General features: G+C 40.7%; 3 protein-coding genes across 6 annotated transcripts; all 3 read left to right on the top strand.

The window, feature by feature from the left end:
* Nucleotides 1-1540: 1540 nt before the first annotated feature.
* Nucleotides 1541-4078, top strand: tal2 (T-cell acute lymphocytic leukemia 2). Of its 2 annotated transcripts, none has more exons than XM_004566757.2 (2): nucleotides 1541-2255; nucleotides 2826-4078. In XM_004566757.2, exons 1-2 carry the CDS (start codon nucleotides 2078-2080, stop codon nucleotides 3176-3178), a joined length of 531 nt encoding a protein of 176 aa, XP_004566814.2. In that variant the 5' UTR covers nucleotides 1541-2077; the 3' UTR covers nucleotides 3179-4078. The 2 variants fall into 2 exon arrangements, with proteins under 2 accessions (XP_004566814.2, XP_004566813.2); XM_004566756.2 differs by having other exon boundaries at nucleotides 1543-2261.
* Nucleotides 4079-8159: 4081 nt separating this feature from the next.
* On the top strand, nucleotides 8160-11405 carry LOC143412290 (UDP-glucuronosyltransferase 2A2-like). Its single transcript, XM_004566758.5, has 6 exons — nucleotides 8160-8874; nucleotides 9035-9183; nucleotides 9324-9455; nucleotides 9734-9821; nucleotides 10306-10525; nucleotides 10950-11405. Exons 1-6 carry the CDS (start codon nucleotides 8160-8162, stop codon nucleotides 11233-11235), a joined length of 1590 nt encoding a protein of 529 aa, XP_004566815.3. The 3' UTR covers nucleotides 11236-11405.
* A 3994-nt stretch (nucleotides 11406-15399) lies between these two features.
* On the top strand, nucleotides 15400-22830 carry LOC101479105 (UDP-glucuronosyltransferase 2A2). 3 transcript variants are annotated; one of them, XM_076891086.1, is made up of 8 exons: nucleotides 15406-15517; nucleotides 15597-15667; nucleotides 16250-17001; nucleotides 17153-17301; nucleotides 17444-17575; nucleotides 18564-18651; nucleotides 18898-19117; nucleotides 21780-22830. In XM_076891086.1, exons 3-8 carry the CDS (start codon nucleotides 16284-16286, stop codon nucleotides 22063-22065), a joined length of 1593 nt encoding a protein of 530 aa, XP_076747201.1. In that variant the 5' UTR covers nucleotides 15406-15517; nucleotides 15597-15667; nucleotides 16250-16283; the 3' UTR covers nucleotides 22066-22830. The 3 variants fall into 3 exon arrangements, with proteins under 3 accessions (XP_004566820.2, XP_076747201.1, XP_012778882.1); XM_004566763.5 differs by lacking the exon at nucleotides 15597-15667 and having other exon boundaries at nucleotides 15400-15517; XM_012923428.4 differs by lacking the exons at nucleotides 15597-15667; nucleotides 16250-17001 and having other exon boundaries at nucleotides 15436-15517.
* The last annotated feature ends 1177 nt before the right edge of the window (nucleotides 22831-24007 follow it).

Genomic DNA, 24007 nt, shown 5'->3' with positions numbered 1-24007 from the left:
TTTGAAAATAAAGTGAATTTAAGATTAGGATTTTTTTTTTTTTTTTTAATTTAAAAAAAACTGCCTCCGGGAAACAGTTCGTGAAATAATAACTAGTCAGTCAGTGATCATCAAGATAACAATTTAGTCATGTGTCAGTTCAAGTCAAGTCACACTTTGACAAACCTTGAATCATTGACTTAGCAATCCACTGCACACATGGTGTCACAGTTGTGCTAAAATTATAATTGTATAAGATAACATTGTATGAATGTTAGCTTATACTGAACGATCTAAATTGTTTAAACTAATGATGGTGCTGTAGAGAATAACCAAAATGCTACATGAATGTCCATCTGTACAAAATGTGGTTCCAGTCCTTCAGTTTTCAGGGTGTTGTCCCACAAAAATGGACCTTTCCAGGTAGAATGGGTTGCTTTAGTTGATAAAAAATGATAAAGTTTACCACTATATGCCTCCTGATGATTAACAAAAATGTATTTAAGGCTAAGCAAAACTAAGCCCCAATCAACAAGGCTACTTAAAGTTTGCTTTGTTTTACATTTCTGATGAAAACCCCTCACATGGTACCAACTGTCGAAATGAGATGGTGCTCAGGTAAAATTAAAAGGAACAGTGCATCAACTTGCAAGGGACAAACTCCAAAAATAAAACGCCTGATTATGTGGTTTTTGTCAGCTGTTTGAACGACGGCATCAGCAGGACGTATTACGTTATATATACTAGTATACATGTAGTTAAAAATGTTAAGTATCCAAACAGCTCAGACTTAATTTACTGTAATTTCTCCGAACTTTGGCAGTGTTGTAACAGTGTAGGAAGAAGTAATGCAATTTGGTCTACTCCTAAAAAAAGATCCAGTGTTTGGGGTCCTTAGGGAGTAGTGAGATGCTATACAAATACAGGTCATTTACCATTTACAACATTTGTTTTTATATGAATTCTGCAGTGACTTCTGGCTTAGATTTTCTCTGCAGAACCCCCTGAAAAAACACAAGATGCTGCTTCATTCAGTTGAATTTATTTTACGAGTTTGCCCTCATTCTGCTCCCAGATGATGATGATTTACAGCAGGTACACTCCGCCATCAAACCACCACACAGAGAAGTGAGTCTGCAGACCTGGAGTGGAGGCTGGACGGAGGCAGCGAGCAGCGGCGCCTGGCCTGCAGGTGCAGCCTCTTGGACGTGCAGCGGGGTCTCATGAATGCCCGATTCAGAAAACGGCCCCCATCGGGCCTGTTCTCCAGGCCCGGGGCTAATCCCGGCCCCTAATCGGATTATGTAAATTCCTACTCCACACAGAGACTTTTATGGAAGGCTGCGTCTTTGAAACAACACTTGAAGGGTGTAAAAAGAACAGTGACAATTGGTTAAACTAGATGTGTTTTTCTGTCTGAACGAAGGTTGAAAGTGGGAGGCAGAGGAAGGGGGTGAGATGGGGGAGTGAGGAGTGGCTGCAGAGAGGTGAGTTAGACGCTGTGCTCTCCGTGTTTCCGCTCTAATTTATGTGTGGCCCCTTGGAATGGCTCAACAAGATTACCGTAGTCATAACAAAACCCATATTGTCCGACTGTCAATCTGGATATGGTATTTTTACCTTTTGTGGCCCAATCAGGCCGGATTCAAAGCAGAGCAGCCACTGATATCAAGGTCTTTTCCTCGGTGGAGGGGACGGTGGGTTGTCCATGCCTAATGTCAGAGAAGCAGAAAGGAATAAGTGTCCACAGCAGTAAGAGAAGGATCAGAGAGATGAACGTCTCAGTTTCACTTCAATAGGAATTTATTTGTCACCTTTAGCGCTAACCTTCAAGGATTAAATGAGCAATGAATCATAAAAGCAGCACAAATAGTCATTTAAAGAGCTGTTAAATCATAAAAGCGGCAGAAAGGCCCCCACAAAAAAGACAAATCATTTAAACACAGCAGCATCATAAACACACACACACTTGTTCCAAGTGACAGAAAAAGGAGGAGTTACGTGTTTTAACAATCACACCAACCTCACACAATGCACGCAGCGGCTCCACGACAGCACACGTCAGACAATGGAGCTTGCGCTGCTATAAAAATGTGGGATGCGAGCACTCGGCACTCTCATCCCTCCCTCCTTCTCTGTGGCTCTCCCCTCTCCTCACTTGGAGCTCAGTGAGCATGAGGAGACGCGTCTAAGTGGACCTTCACACTGGTCTCCAGGACACGTCAATGACAAAGGAACCTCTGCCTCTGAGATTTCTGCACATTTCCCACACACAGGTACAGGTGAGACATTTACTTCATTCTCTAGGATTTTCCCTCCTCCGAGGCAATATTTCCAATTATAGTAGCATAGTAGATGTTTAATGTGCTGTAATTTATAGTTGATAGCTGCAGATATTTGTTATCAAAATATTAAGTGCAAAAGAAGTTTAATAAATAGATTCTAATGTAGCTTAAAATACCATCTGTTAATGATTTAAAGGCTTCATCACTTGCAAATGGTAAACACTGCAGAAGAACTTGATGTGTCACTTGTGCCAGCCAAAAAATACTCTTGAATATGCCTTTAAATATGAAGAAAAACACAAAGGCTGCGTATTGCAGAAATAGGTAGCAAATGAATCAATTATGATAAATGCTTTTGGGGGGTTTAAAACAGTTTGCAAATTTCACCATGCTCCTGGTGCCTCCACCTTCCTCCTATCACTCCCCAGCGCTGATGATTTCTTTCTTTATTTTAAAGCTTTTTTCTGTTTTGCATTGAGTTTGGAATCAAAAACTCAAAATAAACACAAATTACTCTCATATCTTGTATTAAGTGGCCTAACATTGTGTCACTTGTTGCAGCTGAGCTCAGCACCATGACCAGAAAGGTGTTCACCAACACGAGGGAGCGTTGGCGCCAGCACAACGTCAACACTGCCTTTGCCGAGCTCCGCAAGCTCATCCCCACCCATCCTCCGGAGAAGAAGCTGAGCAAGAACGAGATCCTGCGCCTGGCCATGCGCTACATCAACTTCCTAGTCCAGCTGCTGGAGAGCCAGAGCGGCCAGCCGGCCGGCCACTCCCCCACCGCCCTGCTCACCTTTCTCAGAGGCAACATGGAGCAGCTGCACTCCCCTCCTCACCCCTGGGCCCTGACCAGTGACACGGAGGCTCCGTCGCCCGGATCCAGCTGTGACAGCTCTGAGGCCTGGTAGAGCCACAGCTCATCTAACAGAAGCAACTCTGGAGTGAACTTTTGGACCCTTTCTTTCTTCCCCGGGGTTTCTGCTCTGATCTGGTCCTCTGTAAAGACTGTTGTGTGTCTGCCTTCAGGGCAGAGTGTGTGATAGTCAAACGTGGCTGAAAAGTGAGCACCGTCTCTGTGTTGAAGTTATGAAATATAATTTGCAGGTGAAATTGATTTGTGTTCTGCATGGGTGTGTAAAAACCTGGATGTACTATTCCTCTCGTGTCTTTATGTTAATATTCCTTGTTGCCGGCCCGCCTTGAACTAATTTCGTTTTGCAGTATCGGGGTGTTTTGCCAACGAGGAAAAATGGAAGGGATTAAGGAATTTCTCATTCCGAGCAAAAGATTGAATAAGGAATTTGAATAGATAATGGTTCAGCCAAGACTGCAAATAATCTCAAAATAACCAAGGGCACTTTTTCCCCACTAGTCGACATGCTACCCCTGTCCTCCGAGAGAAGACTACATGTGACCTTTCTTTTCAATTATCAAGGTTATACCACTTCACAAAACTCAATCCTAAGAAAGCCTTCCCCCCCTTTTCTCATCCCTTTCACACAACAGCGTCAGTATTTGTTACTAGTCAGGTTGGATTTTGGCAAAACTGACAATCTTCTTTCAGTAACTGTACACAAATCTCTTCACTGTGTTTTCACTTGGTCATTTTTTGTACAATACGCATGTCATATAGCCAAAGATGATGATAATAATAATAAGTTGATTGTCTCCTGTTAAGAGTGTGCCGATGATCTTCTGATACCTCTTTTGTAAGTTATTTTGGTTTGTTTGTGAATATAAGGTATGTTATTTATTTGAACTATTTATTTAATAAATGATTTGTTACCTTCTGAATTGTTAAGTATGAGTAATTGTTTCACTAAAGTGTTTCAAAGCCCCCAGTAAGCAAATATTGAATCACATAGACATAGATACATTTTATCATTTTAACCTATTATAGAAAAGGGGATCTGGACGATAGTTTCAGTCTGACATTTACTCCAGGTGCTGATATGAAATCTAATCTTTCAGGATGGTTCAGTAAAAACAACAATCCTGGTTGAAAAGTAGTTTTTAAATTGTAGCGTCGTCTGTGTGACCACTGAAATTAAAGTTTATTCAGATAATGCAACAAATGAACTGCTCAGAGGAGTTACAAAGATTATCCACACTTCTGCCCATCTTTCCCCAGGTGTGTATCAATGCAGCTAACCAAAAATTTAATTGCATACTTTTAGATAATAAACTACATCTTTTAACTAATTTACTTTGCCATTTCAAACTTTTGTTTTTTTTTTTATCTAACAGTTTTATTTTCAAAGCTAGTTGTTTCACCCATCCACCCTCCGTGTTTAAATGATTTATGCACTTCTTTTAGCTATCAGTAATTTTTGTTTTTACATTTTGTTTCCTTTTTTGTTTTATTCATGCTAATATTAAGTAATCTCTGGGATATTTGTAACCCTGCTTGGTAATCACTATTCTAAACTGGTAGAGGAAGCAGGAAAGTGGACACTCTGACAAAAAGGTCAATTTGTGGGTTGAGGTAAAAAATAAATAAATAAATAAACATAAAAAATAAACACCCAAACACTCAAAAAACCCAAAAAATAACCTATAGTTAACAATAACCAATAAATATACTATATATAATTTCATATAGATAGATATATAGTTTTTTACAATGTAAGTTGCCTTTTCAGAGTTGCTGTGAATGGAACAAACTCATACAATGCACAGTAAATAGTGACATGTGGAGTGGAATAGTTAAGTTGTTTCACGCTATGTCAGAAACACAGCTGATGGGAAATTAAGAGCAAATCTGCTGCTCTTTGTTCTTGCTCAGTAAGCCCAGAGACATTTGCTTTCAGCAGCGCCCGTGATGACCGTGTGGACACAAAACTGACCTCTGCTCTCTGTCTACTGACCAGAGGCCTGAGGGATGAGTGCTCTATGTGACCGCTTAACTTGCAACCCCTGAGGTCAGAGGTCGCTCTGGAGTCAACCACTGTCGAGATGACCAGAGTGCAAATTCCGCTCTTGCTCGCTCTCTCTTATTTTTTTAAAGGATAGCATCACTCTGTTGCTTCATAAGGTATTTAGCAGCCCTTATTTTTACTGCTGCCAATTAATAATTAGGCCTTTTTTTAATTATCAGAATAGCTGCAGATCAATTTTTAGTCAGCAAACCTATTAATGGATTATTTCTTTCACCTCTAGCTACAATATCAACAGTCTTCTTGTTTGGCAGCTGGTTAAACTGAGGTCAGACATTTACATGTCTAATCGCCTATTGTGACTACAGAAAATGGGCCCCGTTTTCAGGCAAGAGGCAGCAACTAACTGAGCTGCAGAGTAAACACTGAGTCGGTTTTAGGCGCTTTCACCCCGGCTGTTAAACTCCGGCTAATGGTGTGTAAACGGAGCAGAGGGCAGCTGGATACAGTGACTGCAGGCCTGTGGGAAGTGACAGGTGACTCTTTGTGATGCTGCAGTAATACTAAATGAATTCTATGGTAGAGGCAGAATGACAAATATTTCAATCAAACATTATGACTCACCTATAACATGAATTTAGGAAGTGTTTACTGCTTGAGCAATTTAACAGGAAATTGAGAAACTTTCTGGTAAAATGCAAAAAAGATTAAAATAACAGGGGACTCCTCAGTGGGCTGAACTTTTTGGTGAAAATCATCATGATGTTTCATAATTCAGTCATCTGACACTGGAGGAAGGCGTGTGAAGCCTTTTCCGTACAGGCTGTAAGGCTGTGAAAAAGCATTTTGTTGAACCACCTTATTTACAGAAAACGCCTAAGCCGTGTGAGCATAACTCTGACCTCAACTTTCCACAAGGATTATGAAACCATGCACTGAGAAATAATAACAAATCTGTACGCTTCTCATTCCCTCCACCAAGTATATTTGCCTGATTGACTATTCTCTCCCAAGTATGTGGGCAATCGTCTATTGAGAGCACATTTCCTTATCAGCGTCTAGCACACTGTCTGAATCCGTTATCACAATGGGCCAGATCAGTGCAGGCAGCCCCTCGCTCTCTCGGCTGAGGCGCCCATGAAAAAGAATTTCTGGAGTTGGGTGCCAACCGATAGGCCCTGAGCTCTTTATCCCCTTAAAGCCAATTCACACTCTGCATGTTTAAATATCTCAGCTCAACCCCTGCCCTCCCACTCCCATCACGCACTCGAACCCCTCCTCCTCCCCCTGCACCTTCCTCTCGCTCTCTCTCTTACCCTTCCGAGTCCAAGCATAGAATTGCGAAGCTGCCGACCTGCAGCACGGGTGGGTGGCTGGGTGGGATGCAGGTGCAGGGCTGGTTGGATAGTGAGAGGAGGGGAGTCTTCCATTGTTGGGCTGGACAGCACCCTCTCTCCTCTGGAGCACCCTCTGATGGGGGAGCCCACTGACAATCACACATCCTAATCTGATTATGCAAATGTCTACTTCAAAAAGCATTGCGCTGTAACCCCTTACCCTGTGGTGGGAAGACAGAGCAAGGAAGGAAGAAGTGGAAGCAGTAGAAATGCAAACAGGAAATGGTAGATTGTTGAGTTCCAGAGAAAATTAAATATGAAGGCAAAAGCACAGTTAGGGGCTCAGTGATTCTGCTGGTTAATCACTCATTGATCACTCACTCTCACACATCCACTGCACCACCAGGGGAGGTCTAAGGTTGAAAACAGTACACACTCGCACACTGAATGGCCAGTGACTGCCTCAGCAGGGCATTGAATCCAATATTCAAATGCTTATTGTTTTTCCAGACGCTCCTGAATCCAGCGTCAAAAGGAATCTACAATGTTAATGAGGGGGACAAAGTACCCAGAGTTAAGATTTACACGCCCAAACAGTCAGCGGTGACATTTCCCAAGAACAACAACGATTCCTGAAGGCGTGGCTGACAACTCTTGCGACCCTTCTGGCCTCAGCAGGTTTCTGAAATCAGCTGCCTCTTTCTGCTCCTGGATATCTTTCTACTACGAGTCTTTAAAATGTTGGGAGACGTGTAGTTATACACTGTAGTACTTTCAGCTAAGTGCTAATGGTATAAAATTCATTGTCGTAGTGTATCATGTTGACATGCACACGTGCCTCTTATCCAAATATGGACTGGAGGCACAAGTGAATATTGTCAGATCAGAAAGTATTTGGTCAAAAACCAAAGTTGAAACTCAAACATAATAATATAAGGATCTGAGTTAGTTCTTGGAGAGCTAAAACTTTACCTATTTTCTTAACTACTTGTTGTGTTGGTAGCCTGGACCGTCCCCCAACTGACGTTTGGAGAGAGGCAGGATGTAACCTGGACAGGTCACAGGCAATGATGGGGTTAATTTGGAGTCACTAAACAAAGACAAAGAACACACAAACTTGCAGAGATGCTGGAACTAACCACTAGTTTTAAGCTAGGGATGCACCGATGCAACATTTTCCTAGGGCAGATATTAAACTCTAGCTTCCATAATCCAGATTTACATCGTAGATGTAGCAGTAAGTAGTGAAGAAGGCTGTGCAGAGACTTTATGTGACGCAGGAGGCTTTTTTAAAAAGGGAAGCGATCAGAAGTATGAGTAATCATATTACTAACTCAAGTTCCACATAAGGTGTGGGAGTTATGTATAAGCCTATATAACTGAAATTTCTACTGAAATTTCCAATTCACTCTACCTCTACTATACTAACAACCACAAACTGGTGCTCTGAAAACTTTTATCATTTCCTAGTGTATTTCTCCTATTTATTTGTTTTATTTTTTCCAGCACTGTCAAATTTACGGTTATTATGTTTTAACGCATGGTGAAATAAGACATGGTTCATAAAAAGGAAGTGAGTCAAGGTTCAGATTTATTTACTTAATAATCATCTTTTCTTATATACTTTTAAAAAAGGATCAGACCACAGCTGGTTTTCCTGCTGACATTCAGACACCATGGATCTGCGTCTCTCTGCCTGCATCCTGCTGGTACTTTGTGCGACATGGAGTGCAAACGAAGGGAACATTTTGGTGTGGTACACTGATGGCAGCCACTGGATAAACATGAAGCCTGTTCTGGAGACGCTGGTTGACAGGGGACACCAGGTGACTGTACTGGTCCCGAGCTCGTCATTATACATGAACACCAATGAGCCATCCCGCTTTCACTACGAGCCCTTCAACGTATCTTTCTCAAAAGATGCCCTGCGAGATTTTTTAGAAGAATTCCTTCGATTCTCCATGTATGAAATTGATTATATGAACTACTGGGAGATCTACATCAGATTCAGTGAAATAATCAAGACTCAAATGCAGTTTTCTATCCAGTATTTGGACGGTGTGGTGAAATCAGAAGTCGTCATGAAGAAGTTGAAAGAGGGAAATTACGACCTTCTCTTCGCTGATCCAATCTATCGTGGCAGTGACTTGGTAGCAGATATTTTGGGGATCCCGCTTGTTTTCTCCTTGCGCTTCTCCTTAGCTTATAACTGGGAGAGGCATTGTGGTCAGATGCCTGCTCCACCATCCTTTGTTCCCGGTGCCATGAGCAAACTCACAGATAAGATGGACTTCTCAGAGAGAGTGTGGAACTTTCTCTTCTATGCTCTCCAAGACATTGCAATGAGTCACATTTTTGGAAAAGTAGACAGATATTACTCTGATGTCAAAGGTGAGCAAATAGGCACTAAGCACTGATAATAAAAAAAAAATTGAAATCTGCTAATACTATAAATACAGTGTTTTATATCTCATCAGATCTGATTAAGAAAATATGTCTTCAATGAAATATTGGTGATACATTGATGTCCATTACTTATGCATTGCAACAGGAACTCCCACCAGTGCCTGTGAGTTGATGAGTAAAGCAGACATCTGGTTAATTCGAACCTACTGGGATTTTGAATTCCCTCGTCCTTTCCTCCCCAACTTCAAATATGTTGGTGGGATCCACTGCAGACCTGCTAAACCTTTACCAGAGGTAAGGACACTCAACTATTACCATCTGATTAATCATTACATCACAGAATATTCCTGCCAGGAGCAGTGAAGCCATCAAAATTTTGAACAAAAATGCAAAAACAGTTGGCTGTTGGTGGGATAATATTTGACTTGTTACAGGATCTGGAGGAATTTGTGCAGAGTTCTGGAGATGATGGCATTGTGATCTTCACTTTAGGATCCATGATCAACAACGTCACCAAGGAGAAGGCAAACATGATAGCCTCAGGCCTCGCTCAGATCCCACAAAAGGTCAGAGGATAATCTTTGTGCTAGCTGTAATCAATTTGTGTAAAGTATGGAGTAGTTTTTCATGTTTCAGATAACTGCATTAATTAATGACATTACAGATTGGACGTTTCAAGTTCCCCTCCCTTATGGGAACATGCCAACTTAAGTTTGTTTTGTTTTTTTAAATTCAGAGTGTGCAAATTCTTTGTCACCAACTTGATACACTGTGATACACCAACAAAAACACCACAGTACACCAACAACACAGTGTAAGCTTAGAAATGTTTCACCATTTACAGGTGCTGTGGAGATACAGGGGAGAAAAACCAGCAACTTTGGGTGCCAACACTCGAATATATGACTGGATCCCTCAGAATGACCTCCTGGGTAAGTAAAGTTGGTACTCATGGATATGGGCTTGGGTGGGCAGAAATTGTACTAGTGAAATGAGATGCTGGAAAGATTGCAAATTTAACAGTACCACTGCCAACCAAATTATTTTTTTTCTCAAAACCTTTACTTAATTTTAATTCTTAAAGCCACTTGAGGCTTATTTCACAACATTAAATGTGTTTTTGGAAGCTGTGAGCACTTTTTATAACACAAGGAAACAATTTAAAGACTGAGAATTTTCTGACATACTATCCTGATAACTTATTACTTCTTGTGCAAACCTGCTATGTTGATTAGGTTGTGATTTTCTCTCTCTCTCTCTCTCTCTCTCTCTCTCTCTCTCTCTCTCTCTCTTCTTCTGTTGCACTATAGAGTACTACAGTGCTAAAATCCCCTGTTCCAGATTATTAAAATGCTCCTGTTGTCCAAATGTAAAAAACTAACTTTCAATGTCACATGGTTATTTGGCATGTGTTAGGTCACCCTAAAACTAGAGCTTTCATCACTCATGGAGGCACAAATGGGATTTACGAAGCCATCTACCACGGAGTTCCCATGGTGGGCATCCCAATGTTCGGTGACCAGCCAGACAACATGGTCCATATGAAGGCTAAAGGAGCTGCAGTTATTCTCAATTTGAACTTCATAACAACGGAAGCGCTTAGAGACGCAATCAACACAGTCATCAATGACAAATCGTGAGTTCTCTGAACTATCTGCACTTTGGATTAAGCACTGAAAGCATAGACTGTAAAACAAAAAAAGCATTCAAAGAAAGGATGAATGTAGGTTCAGAGTCTGAAAAGTGAAGTCTGCCTCTGCAGAAATCCATACAAGAGGATATACAAGCCTATAGCTCTTTCAACACAAAGCGTTCCTAAATTATGGTCACATTTAAAATAAAACAGATGTCAACACTTTAGGACATGGCTACTTTGCGTCATTACCCTATGAATGTGCAGTAACCTCAGATTCTCAGTTAGTCATGCTCAAGTCAAGGCTTCAAAATAGGATTTTACTAATCTGTTATTTGTCATATGGGCAATTTTATTTTTTTATGTACAGTAAATGATTGAAGCTGATTTTTTTTCTTTTTTCAAAAACCTATATCCACATTCACAGGTACAAAGAAAATGCTATGCGGCTGTCCAGCATCCACCACGACAGACCCATCAGTGCTCTGGAAGAGGCAGTATTCTGGATCGAGTTCACACTGAGAAACAAAGGAGCCAAGCACTTGAGGGTCCAGGCCCATGAACTCACCTGGTACCAGTATCTCAGCCTGGATGTCCTGGGCTTCTTCCTCACTATAGTTCTACTCATCATATTCATCTTCATCAAGACCTGCAGTTTGTGTTTGAACAGGTGTTGTGTCAGGAAAGGAAAGACAAAAAAGAAGGCTGAATAACAGACTGAACAGAAACGGTGCTGTGAGTGTTGGACTGGGGCAATATTTGTTACCTGCATGAAACTTTCTTTCATATATGTTGAATTTCCCATCATCTTCTCCTTTATGTATCACCACTAGCTACATTAACAGATGCACCAATTTGCAGAAGTGTACCTGAAGTTGATCTGACATTAAAAAGAGGTTTACACAAGCATATACATTTGAATAACATCTATTATCTATGTTTCTTTTTCCCCATCTTCTTTGAACTTCCCCAGCATCAGCTCTATAAATACTGTACCATCTACTGCAGTGTAATGGCCACAAATCTGGATTTGAAAAATAATAGAAAAAGGTTTCTTTTTTAGGCAACTCAAATGTCAACCACCATCCTGTGAAGCAGCTGCAGTAAATTGGAAGATATCTGGTCACACGAAAATACACAACTGCTATAATTTTATTTCCAAAATATCTGATGTAATGTGGCTTTATTGTCATGTAATACCACTTAAATGGTGCACTGAGTCAATGTAGCATGATCTCTGCCCTGAAAGATGTAGGCAATACAATGCAAAGCACTGGTGTCCTAGTCAATGGGACAGCAAACAGTGACTTGAACACCTTGAACATGGCTCTCATCACTACCAGATCCTCCCAGAAGATAACATGCTCACTTCCAAAGAAAATAACATTGGAGCAGCTTACAGCTCTTCAAGAGTAAAATGAATCAATGATACTCAATTAACACCATTTCTTGTGAACTGATAAGATAAGAAATGTTGTTGCCTATGATGTCTTTGTAAAGCACTTTGAATCACCTTGTTGTTGAATTGTGCTATACAAATAAACTTGCCTTGCCTTGCCTTGCCTATGATGACACGTAGGAATAGCAATCTGTTACTGACAGTTCAAATACATTTGCTAAGATAGCTTTTCGTGAAACGGTTTCATACAAACACAATTGCTATTCATGATTAGCTTAATTATGTCAGAGCAAACTGTGAATTTGTTTCTATTTCATGAAAGTGTTGCCACCTGGTGGTGAAAGTTTTAGGTTCATTTTTGCTGACAGTAATTACAAATAGCACCCACATTGGTTCAGTTATGTGGATCTGGATGACACCTGGTGAAAATCAAATCTCAGGACTTACCACAATTCACTGATCACATTAACTCGGTGGACCAACATTGAAAATTCACCAGGTAGGATATGAAAAGTAGCAGGTTAGCCTTCCTAGACTGTGAGATTTCCATCAGTAATGGGGGGCATTGAAAAGTCAATGTGTACCATCAACCTATCCATACTGATCAGTATTTAAGCTTTGAAGCTCATCATCCATTGGAGCATAAACTGGGTGTCATTAGGACGGTACAACACAGAGCAAACACCATCCCCACAGACACAGCAGCCAGGGAAGCAGAAGAACATCACATCAAGAAGACCCTGAGTAAATGTGGTTATCCCAGCTGGGCATTTCTCAAAGCTGGGAAGGCGCCTCAAGAAAGCTCCAGCCAATAAAGGAGAGATGGTCAACTGCCGCCTAAGCAAAAACCCTTAGTGATCCCTTATGTGTCAGGAGTATTGGAACAGTTGAGATGCAATTTTTTTTCTAAACGCTGCATCTCTGTGGCTTTTAAACCCCAAAACACACTGCGCCAAAAGATTGGTCCACCCAAGGATTGGGTCCCCCAACACAAACAGAGTAATGTAGTGTACGCTGTTAAGTGCCAGTAGGATTGCCAGGATTTATACATCAGAGAAACCAAACAACCTCCAACTGTAGCCAATCCCCAACTCTCTGTGAATGGTACTCTTGGCCATTGGTCAATGGTCATTAGAGGATCAATAGGGTGCCCATGACCCTCTAGGGGACACTCCCACAGGGCTTAAAATCTGGGACTCTCCACCAATTGTTCTTACAACTGAAGAAGCTTCTTGGATGAGAGATGAAACATCTTCAAGGAAACTTAAAGAAGTTCAGACACTTTTCCTTGATTTCAGTCATTGTGCAAATGTACTGTTTATAAGATCGGGGAAACCTGCTGTCAACTGAGACTGAAGAAATCACTTGGATGAGTGACGAAACGTTTCTCCCACTGAAAATGACACGTCCAGATGAACAGAATCAACCTTTTGGAATTTACTTACCTGCATGCTTGAGCATGCACCAAGATACAAATAGCACAATTAAGATACTCTAGCTTGCCAAATGTATTTGCATTATTTCCCATCTGCCTTCAAATGTATATGAACTTTAGTGACATCTCACTCTTCATGGCGCAGGGTCAGTTTTTTGGACCCAGTCTCCTGTTCATTGCAGGCACTGTGGCACATCTTTTTGAAAACGTCGGGGTGCTTCAAATCTTAAGATTTTTGGGGGGCAGCTATTTTGGCATTTCATCACCATGTCGAAGGCAGGCGACTTGGCGCTCTTTTTTGGGTAATGGAATTTCAGTTCCCATTTCAGTTCCCTTGGTGTTCATCTGAACAACAGACTGGACTGGACTCATAACTCAGACGCCCTCTACAGGAAAGGGCAGAGCAGGCTGTACCTGCTGCGGAGACTCAGGTCGTTTGGGGTGGAGGGCCCACTCCTGAAGACCTTCTATGACTCTGTGGTGGCTTCTGCTATCTTTTATGGTGTGGTCTGCTGGGGCGGCAGCATCTCTGCTGGGGACAGGAAGAGACTGAACAGGGTGATCCGAAGGGCCAGCTCTGTTCTAGGATGCCCTCTGGACCCAGTGGAGGTGGTGAGTGACAGGAGAATGGCGGCTAAGCTGTCATCCCTGTTGGACAACGTCTCCCACCCCATGCAGCAGACTGTGACAGCACTGAGCAGCTCCTTCAGTGGGAGACTGCGGCACCCACGGTGTGGGACGGAGAGATTTCGCAGGTCTTTCCTCCCCACTGCTGTCAGACTCCACAACAAAGACTTTAACTGAACAAACACACACATCCACACATGTGCAATAACACTAAGTGCAATAATCTTTTCTGGCATCGTTGTATTTTTACTCAGTTGTATATAGCATTCGTATTCTATTTTTATCTTATTGTATATTTTTATTCTATTTTATTCTACTGTATATAGTATATTATTTTATTCTATTCTGTACAGCTGTGTACTGTATTTATTCTTATTGTATTCTAATTTTTGCGTCATAACTTTTGCACTGTCCACTTCCTGCTGTGACAAAACAAATTTCCCACGTGTGGGACTAATAAAGGTTATCTTATCTTATCTTATCTTATCTTATCTTATTAGATCTCTTGGGCAGAACCAGATCTAGCTGCAGTCAATATAAGGGTGATAATGTGGGCTGTCTAACTGCAGTCTTGGGAAGTGATTTAGTGGACTATCACTACAGCCACAACGATGACAAGCCAGCTTGTCATTGTTGCGCTTATAGACATTTTGCCCATGTTGTGCAAAATGGGGCTAACAGCCATTCATATACCTAAATCTTAAAATCTCTGTGTGGGAAACACTGATTTTTTTGTTTTGTACATCTCCAAAACATGAATTCTACCTAACCTAACTGATTTGCTTAGTTTTGTTCAGTTGAGTTGCAAATAATTCAGTTCAAATAATGATACTCAACAATGATTGCGCTTAATTGTCTAAAGCTGATGTATGAATGTACTGAAAAATATTGTTAAAGTTAAAATACTCAAGAGTAATAAACTAGTACAGTTTATGAACATTTTACTGATGGGCTTTTTTAGACAGAGGATTTAATTATTTCTGATATTTCTGAATTGGATTAAATAGTTAGAATCAGAAAACACTCTGTTTTAATGTTCTCCAGTGTGAGCATCTCTAATCTGAACTAATATCAGCCTTCACTGATAGCCAAGGCTCTCTGACACCGGTCATTCAGTGTTACTATTAAACCCCATTTCACATTTAACTTTCAAAGTAGCATTGCAAATATCATCAAAGGCAAATGTGCAATAAGAAAACGCTGAGCTTTTGTAGAGCCATGAACACGTTACTCAGCTACATTTCATCTTGAAAGGATCTGCTCAAAAATCAGCCACTACGAACGGATCCAAAACAGATCCAGACCAGATGAGCTGTGAAATGATTTGTTCCACACATCTGACTGCGATCATGATCCTTCCCGCTGTGCAAGTGGACCCGGTGTTACGGATCCGGTATTGAGCCTGTGGTACATCCGGGGCGGGTCCGGTCCGGATTAGTCAGGGAAGTTTTAGCGGATTCAGGCCCGTGTTTACTTTCGGCGGTGTTGAGCTGTTCTGTCACCTGCTGTCGCGATTCACCGTCTCTTTACTCTGGTAAGCTGCGCTTATAGACATTTTGCCCATGTTGTGTAAGCAGTTACATTCATACTGACACTTTATAGTTTTATTTTAGGGAGCTCGGTCATGTCTCCGTCAGCGGCCCGAGTTTAATGCCTTCCGGTATTGTGGTCACGTTAAATCAAGGTTGTATAACGGCCACAACCAGTAACAATCTTCATTCTCGAAGATTGTTTTCCTTACTTTCTTGTTTGTTTTTCCGTGTGGCTTTGTTTGTTTTTTCTCGCTTGTGTTTCTGGTGACAGAAACTTAATTTCTTTCGAGGGGAATTTTGTTCCATCGAGCTGCTGGTGTCAGGTTCAGGCAGCAGGCTGACTTAGAAATTGTTTACTTGCACGCTAGATGTATCCTGTTGAATACTTTGTTGAATATACTCTAGTTTTTTATATTTTCAGATGTGATACGGTTTCTTGGACATCTCATAGAGAAGTTTGGTGAATTCAACATTTGAAATGACTACTATTTTGTATTACTTCACTCTACCTCTCCTCAACTAACAATTACAACATCAGGCTTTCATATCCTTTTTATTTCTTTGATTCTCATACAAGTTAGATGTTACTCTTGTTTTTTCCCCCACTATTGTCAACTTTACTATCATTACTTTATAGCCCATTATGAAATGACCAATGCAGTACACAAAGAAGTGAGCCAGATTTCACCTTTATTGAGTTAATGATTATTTTTCCTGGAATGCTTTCACCAAAGGATCAGACCACAGCTGGTTTTCCTGCTGACATTCATGGAGCTGCGTCTCTCTGCCTGCATCCTGCTGGTACTTTGTGTGACATCGTGTGCAAATGGAGGGAACATTTTGGTGTGGTACACCGAAGGCAGCCACTGGATAAACATGAAGCTTGTTCTGGAGACATTGGTTGACAGGGGACACCAGGTGACTGTACTGGTCCCGAGCTCGTCAATGTACATGAACACCAATGAACCTGCCCGCTTTCACTATGAGCCCTTCAATGTCACTTTCTCATTGGAGGCTATGGAGGAGTTTCTAGAAGAGTTCCTCCAATTCAATGTATATGAGATTGATTATATGAGCTACTGGGAGCTCTACATCAGATTCATTGACATAATGAAAACTGACCTGCAGTTTTCTATCCAGTATTTGGACGGTGTGGTGAAATCAGAAGCCGTCATGAAGAAGTTGAAAGGGGGAAATTATGACCTTCTCTTGGCTGACCCCATCTACCCTGGCAGTGACTTGGTAGCAGATATTTTGGGGATCCCACTCGTCTTCTCCTTGCGCTTCTCCTTAGCTAATAACTGGGAGAGGCATTGTGGTCAGATGCCTGCTCCACCATCCTTTGTTCCCGGTGCTATGAGCAAACTCACAGATAAGATGGACTTCTCAGAGAGAGTGTGGAACTTTCTCTTCTACACTCTCCAAGACATCGTGATTGATCAGTTTTCTTGGAGAATATTAGACAGATATTACTCTGATGTCAAAGGTGAGCAAATGGACATGAAGCACACGGTTGAAAAAAACAACAACACTGTTAAATGTAGTGTTTTTATATCCCATCAAACCTGCCTAAGAAAATACAACCTGCATGAACTATTGGTGATATGTTGATGTCTATTATTCATGCACTGCAACAGGAACTCCCACCAGTGCCTGTGAGTTGATGAGTAAAGCAGACATCTGGTTAATTCGAACCTACTGGGATTTTGAATTCCCTCGTCCTTTCCTCCCCAACTTCAAATATGTTGGTGGGATCCACTGCAGACCTGCTAAACCTTTACCAGAGGTAAGGACACTCAACTATTACCAACTAATTAATCATTACAGAATATTTGTGCCAGGAGCAGTGAAACCATCAAAATGTTGAACAAAAATAATAAAAAAAACAGCTGGTTGTTGGCTGTGGGATAATATTCGACTTGTTACAGGATCTGGAGGAATTTGTGCAGAGTTCTGGAGATGATGGCATTGTGATCTTCACTTTAGGATCAATCATCAACAACGTCACCAAGGAGAAGGCAAACATGATAGCCTCAGGCCTCGCTCAGATCCCACAAAAGGTCAGAGGTCAGAGGATTTGTGCCAACTGTAATCAATTTGTGCAAAGCATGGAGTAGTTTTTCATGTTTTAGATAACCAATTACCAAGTGCTCTTCTTCTGACCATCAGAAATGAATTACTATTTCTTAACATGTTGTATTGTAATTAACAATTATTATTCAAGTTGCATGTACCTTGTGGGAATTGGCTTACTTCATTTTTATATCCTTATTCTTTTAAATTTCACATTAATATTTCTGAGCAGTGTATTTTAAAAGAACCCTTTGAAAACACATTAGATCTCAGTGTGCAAAAAAAAATCATGTTGAATATCTATAATGATACTGACTGTAAAGGGAAAGACAACCTAACAAGTGCTGAATTCAAAGACGCACTGAAAATGCAAATGTAAAAAATAATGATTCAGCAGGCTAGTCTATTTTGCCAAAATATTATTGCAGCAAATCAAACAGGGTATTCTGTAGTTTCAGACGACTTCACAAATAGGTACCAGGGCATCACAGGCAGTCAGCGCTATCCATTCCTTTATCCACCAGGAACTGCCAGCATACTCCTGCCACATGAGCCTGTGTATTGTTGTGCATCAAGAAGAACCCAGAGCCCACTGCATCAGTGTAGAGTCTGAAAATGGGTCCAAGGATTTTATCCACATACCTAAATGCAGTAAAAGTACTGTTGCCTAGTCTGTAGGTCTATGCATCGCTCCATGGATATACCTCCCCAAACTATCATGTAACTAGAAACTCCTCCATGCTCACGACACTGTGCTGGGAGACAGCAAACCTTCTTTCAATGTGACATATTGAAGTACTACCTGCACAACTTTTAACTGATTAACAACTCCCGCAGCTACTTAGCCGATCAGTGTAAGTTTAGTTATGCTGGAAAAAAAACAAACCACCAATAAAATTATGTGATATATGTACTACAATAAATAAGTATAATAAGATGTAATGAAAAAACACCATGTGAACTTTCTATTTAAAGGTGCTGTGGAGATACAAAGGAGAAAAGCCAGAAACTTTGGGTGCCAACACTCAAATATATGATTGGATTCCTCAGAATGACCTCCTGGGTAAGTAAAGTTGGTACCAATCACAGTTATTTCTTTCTATGTCTGCCTTTTATTCCATGAGAAATAATCCTAATGAAATCAGATGCCACAGAGACGGTAAAGTTCACAGTAACACTGCCAACTAAGAATTTTTACAAAAATACTCAAATCAGCTCAAATTAGTTGTTCAGGTTTATTGAAACCTTTTTGCTGTCTAAGTGTGAAAAACTTACTCCAGATGTTTCATGGTTATTTGACATGTCTTAGGTCACCCTAAAGCTAGAGCTTTCATCACCCATGGAGGCACAAACGGGATTTATGAAGCCATCTACCACGGCGTTCCCATGGTGGGCATCCCCATGTTTGGTGACCAGCCAGACAACATGGTCCATATGAAGGCTAAAGGAGCTGCAGTTATTCTCAATGTGAATTTCATGACAACTGAAGATCTTAGAGATGCAGTCAACACAGTCATCAATGACAAATCGTGAGTTCTTTGAACTATCTGTACTTTGGATTAGGATTTGAAAGTATAAATTTTATAGCAAAGATGAAGGTGGGCTCAAAAAGTATGAAGGCCAAGCAAAACATAAATATGGATTACAGTGGTTCTTCGTTTATCGCAGGAGTTACGTTCCAAAAATAACCTGCGATAGGTGAAATCCGCGAAGGAGCCAACTTTATTTTTTTTACAATTATTATAGATGTTTTACCTCTCACTACTAGGGATGGGTGGTTCTGACATAAACGGTAGTAACCAGACCGAAAAGCAGCACACATTTCAGTGCTTTATTTCTGTGCTTTTTTTAACTGAGATGTCATACATTTTGGATTCTAGCCAATCATTTTACCTTTACAAGGATAGTAGGCGGGCCCAGGTACGTACGTTCTTTTAGAGCAGAGCTACAGATTAAAAATGCCCAAGGTGAAGCGGTCAAAAGTCTGGCTGTACTTCACAGCAAAAGATGCAAACTCAGCAGCCTACAACAAGTGCTTTAAGGTGATACTGTGCAAAGGAGGTAACACCTCGAATCTGATGAAACACCTGGCGACGCATAGCGTTTTTTTAAGAGCCTAGAAATGCGCCGTATTTGATAGCTTGCTGCAAGACCTCACACCGAGTGTGGGTGGGTTGCCTGTTATCGGACCCGGAGTTAGCAACATCCCCCAAGAACCCGAAGAGGAGAGTCCTGGCCCCTAGCCCTGCCAGTGTAACAGAAATGATGACGGATGATGATGGCAGCAGCAGCCGTTCTCCTCTGTGCAAGTAGCTTAATGTTGTTCGAGTGTAATTTATGTTGAGTAGGCTAACCATGTTATTAAATTAATGCACGTAAGGTGAACTAGTAAACACCATCGTAGTTACATGCGGCTGTCTTCTTGTTTGATGGCAGATACTCTCTTGATCCAGGCAAAAAAGGCTAAAATGACCAAAGAAAAAGTGGAAAACGGCTAAACATGGTAAATGGCCTGTATTTATATAGCGCTTTACTCGTCCCTAAGGACCCCAAAGCGCTTTACATATCCAGTCATCCACCCATTCACACACACATTCATACACTGGTGATGGCAAGCTACATTGTAGCCACAGCCACCCTGGGGCGCACTGACAGAGGCGAGGCTGCCGGACACTGGCGCCACCGGGCCCTCTGACCACCACCAGTAGGCAACGGGTGAAGTGTCTTGCCCAAGGACACAACGACCAAGGCTGTCCAAGCCGGGGCTCGAACCGGCAACCTTCCGATTACAAGGCGAACTCCCAACTCTTGAGCCACGATCGCCCCCGACTAAACATGAGGTTTTTTGGACAAAGTTTGTGTTTTTTTTCCATTTCTCTGCTTCCAGCCAAGAGTGATACTATATATGCCCTATAGCTGCAGAAAAGACTAACATTGTTATCTTTTTATAAAAAAAAAAAACAGCTAAAAATTAGAGGTTTTAGGACAAGTTTATGTTTTCCATTCTTTAAGCACCAGTTCGAGCACCGTTTAAGCACCGGCACAGTTTCAAAAGTACCAGTTTGGCACCGGTATTGGATAAAACCTAAACGATACCCATCCCTACTCACTACACACTTTATACACTTTTCTCAGACAGGCACGAACATTTTCACACTTTTCTTTCTGTTTTAAACACTTTCAAACTTCAAACTTTTGTAAGAAAAAAAAAAAAAAAGTCCAGTATTATAGAATGAAACCAAAGGTCCCCAGGGTTCCTCTTGACGGTGCAAAACGTTTCGTCGGTATTGTTGTGTTTGTTGGGGAGAAAACTTACATACATACAGAACAGCACTTCAGAGTCACACTGCTAGTGATCAAAGATTTATGTCAATTTGACAAGCTGAACGCATTCTGTACTGTACTGGAGACACGGCACGAGGTTGATTGACAATGGTCTACAGCCAATCAGGACGCAGAACACAATGCGCTATAAAAACATTTTTAAAAAGCATGCAAAATTGCGTACACTCAACAATAGAATTATTAACTCGAACTAAATGAAAACTAATTCTGCAACATTAATTTCTGGTTTTCTTTACAAAAGTTTATTACTAACCTTATGTTCATTGGAGAAATTTAATGACCATGTTATCATCAGATAACACCTCTAGTATGCAGAACAAGAGTCAAATGACCTGCAAAATACACATTTGTATTTCAGCGCACACAGATCCTCAAGCAGAGGGCCTGGCTTAACAAAGAAAGTTCATAACCATTGTGGTGATACTGGTCATCTCCAATTGGGGTTTTAAGTTTTGTGGAGCAAGCTAACACAAAGAAAGTTTAGAAGCTTTCTTCTAACCTCAGTAAACCCTTTGCCAATGATCTTGGGGTCTCAGTGGTCTCAAAGCTTATTTGGCTTCCATCTTTTTTATACAGTTCATGATTGAAAAGGTTTTTTTGGTATAATTAATAGATAATAGCAGGTCATAAAGGAACAAGGGTCTAATGAGCTTGATAGCAGAAGTACCACAAAAGCTTCAAAGGCCACAAAATGATTGAAATATCTCTAGATGTCAATTTTAACTTGAGGCGTTATCAGTTTTAGAGTTTTGAAATACATCCCTTTATTGTCTGGCAAAAAAATAAATAAATTATAGTATAACAATTCAAAGGTTAATTATTTGAACCCAATATGCACATTCACAGGTACAAAGAAAATGTTATGCGGCTGTCCAGCATCCACCACGACAGACCCATGAGTGCTCTGGAAGAGGCAGTATTCTGGATCGAGTTCACACTGAGAAACAAAGGGGCCAAGCACCTGAGGGTCCAGGCCCATGAACTCACCTGGTACCAGTATCTCAGCCTGGATGTCCTGGGCTTCTTCCTCACTATAGTTCTACTCATCATATTCATCTTCATCAAGACCTGCAGTTTCTGCTGGCACAGGTGTTGTGTCAGGAGAGGAAAGACAAAAAGGAAGGCTGAATAACAACTAAACTGAAACGGTGCTGTGAATGTTGGACTGGGGTAATATTTGTTACCAGCATGAAACTTTCATTCATATATGTTGAATTTCCCTTCATCTTCTCCTTTATGCACCACCACTAATGACTTTAACAGATGCAATAATTTGCGTAACAGAACCTGAAGTTAATCTGACATTAAAAACCAGGTGGGTTTAAGAAAAAACACTAACATCAAGTTGAATTCAGTATATTCAAACTTGTTTTTTAATGCATACAGAAATACTTTCCTAAAAAGCATTTCATTTTATATATGTATATATATATATATACCACCGTTACCTTCACCCTCCACATCCTCTCGAGCTCTTCTCTGAGCCCTTGGTATTTCTCCAGCTTCTCGTGTTCCTTCTTCCTGATATTGCTGTCATTCGGAACTGCTACATTGATCACTACGGCCGTCTTCTTCTGTTTGTCTACCACCACTATGTCCGGTTGGTTAGCCACCACCATTTTGTCCGTCTGTATCTGGAAGTCCCACAGGATCTTAGCTCGGTCATTCTCCACCACCCTTGGGGGCATCTCCCATTTTGAGAGTATATATATATATATATATATATATATATTCAATCTAGGAACTGTGACAATCAACATCTTCATCTTCATCAATAAATCTGATATCTGGATCATGATTCTATGATTTATCTTTATGTGGATCAAATTAACTCAACAATGAGATGATACTCTGTAAGGATTTTGTAATAACAAATAAAACATTTGCATGGTGGTGACCCATCACTCTCTTGAATGGCTCATTATGATGTATTCAGCTGTGAGCTTGTTGCGGGTTAGCTTTTAACCACTGATGTATCCATCACCATCCCATGGAGCAGCTGTAGTAAACAGGAAGACATCTGAAGATTTTCTTACTGGTTACAAAAAAAGCAACCTACATTTTACTGTCCAAAACATTTATGCAATAGATGTGTCAATTTAATGTGAAATAGAGCCAGCAGTACTTTCACAACTTGTGAGTAGATACAGCATTAACTCTGCCCTGGAAGATGTAGGAAATACAATGGAGAGGCAGAGGAAGTACCAGTGTTGTAGTCAATGGGACAGCATGCAATGAATGAAAACCTTGAAGGAGACCCTCATCACCACTAGAGTCTCCCAGAAAGACACCATGCTCATTTCCTATCAAAAAACAAAAAACCCAAACACGATAGCTCTTCAAGAGTAAAATAAATCAATGATTAACAATATTCTTGTAGACTGATAAAAGACAATGATATCTACGAATATGTAATTGTTGATGACACTCCAAACATGTTTTAAAATGTTTTTGAGAGATATTTCATATAACAAAATATGATATACAATTAAGCTGATTAGCTTAATTGCAATTCTTTAATATTTGTTACTACTCCAAGAAAGGTACGAGTAGCTACAACAAGACTTTCCAGTTGCCACGTGGTGGTCAAAGTTGTAGGCAAACTTTGGTTAGGCACATTACAAATAGTACAGTTAAGATTGTTAAATTGAAATGGACAAGACCACAGGAGCATGATGCCGTTTCAATATCTGTTGCTCTGAGTCAATTAATTGTGTTTGGCATGTTGTATCTTGTATCTTATTCTATTAAAGTGCTCACCATAAAAGGTGAGGTCAGGGGGGGAAATTACGTCGTCTTTAGAGTGCCGTCTTCAGATGTGACAAACATGCATGCTTCTGGTTTCAAAAATATCCAGGTGGTTTCATATCCATTTCTTGTGTACCAAAGTTGAGTGAGGATTGTTAGCCAGACAGATGTGAAAACATCTGTGTATTGAAAAAATAAATAAAAAGAAGCTTAAAGGTAAACTAGATAAAACAAAGGTCTGTTTTAAGGCTGTATCCACTTAGAATGGAGGCAGGATTTATGAAACTCAAGAGGATCTTTTGGACCTCTCTTATTAAGGTGAGTTT

This window comes from Maylandia zebra, linkage group LG12 (assembly GCF_041146795.1).
Source record: "Maylandia zebra isolate NMK-2024a linkage group LG12, Mzebra_GT3a, whole genome shotgun sequence".
Lineage (NCBI taxonomy): Eukaryota > Metazoa > Chordata > Actinopteri > Cichliformes > Cichlidae > Maylandia > Maylandia zebra.
Note: the sequence above shows the minus strand (reverse complement) of the source record. Positions and strands in the feature narration are given on the sequence as shown.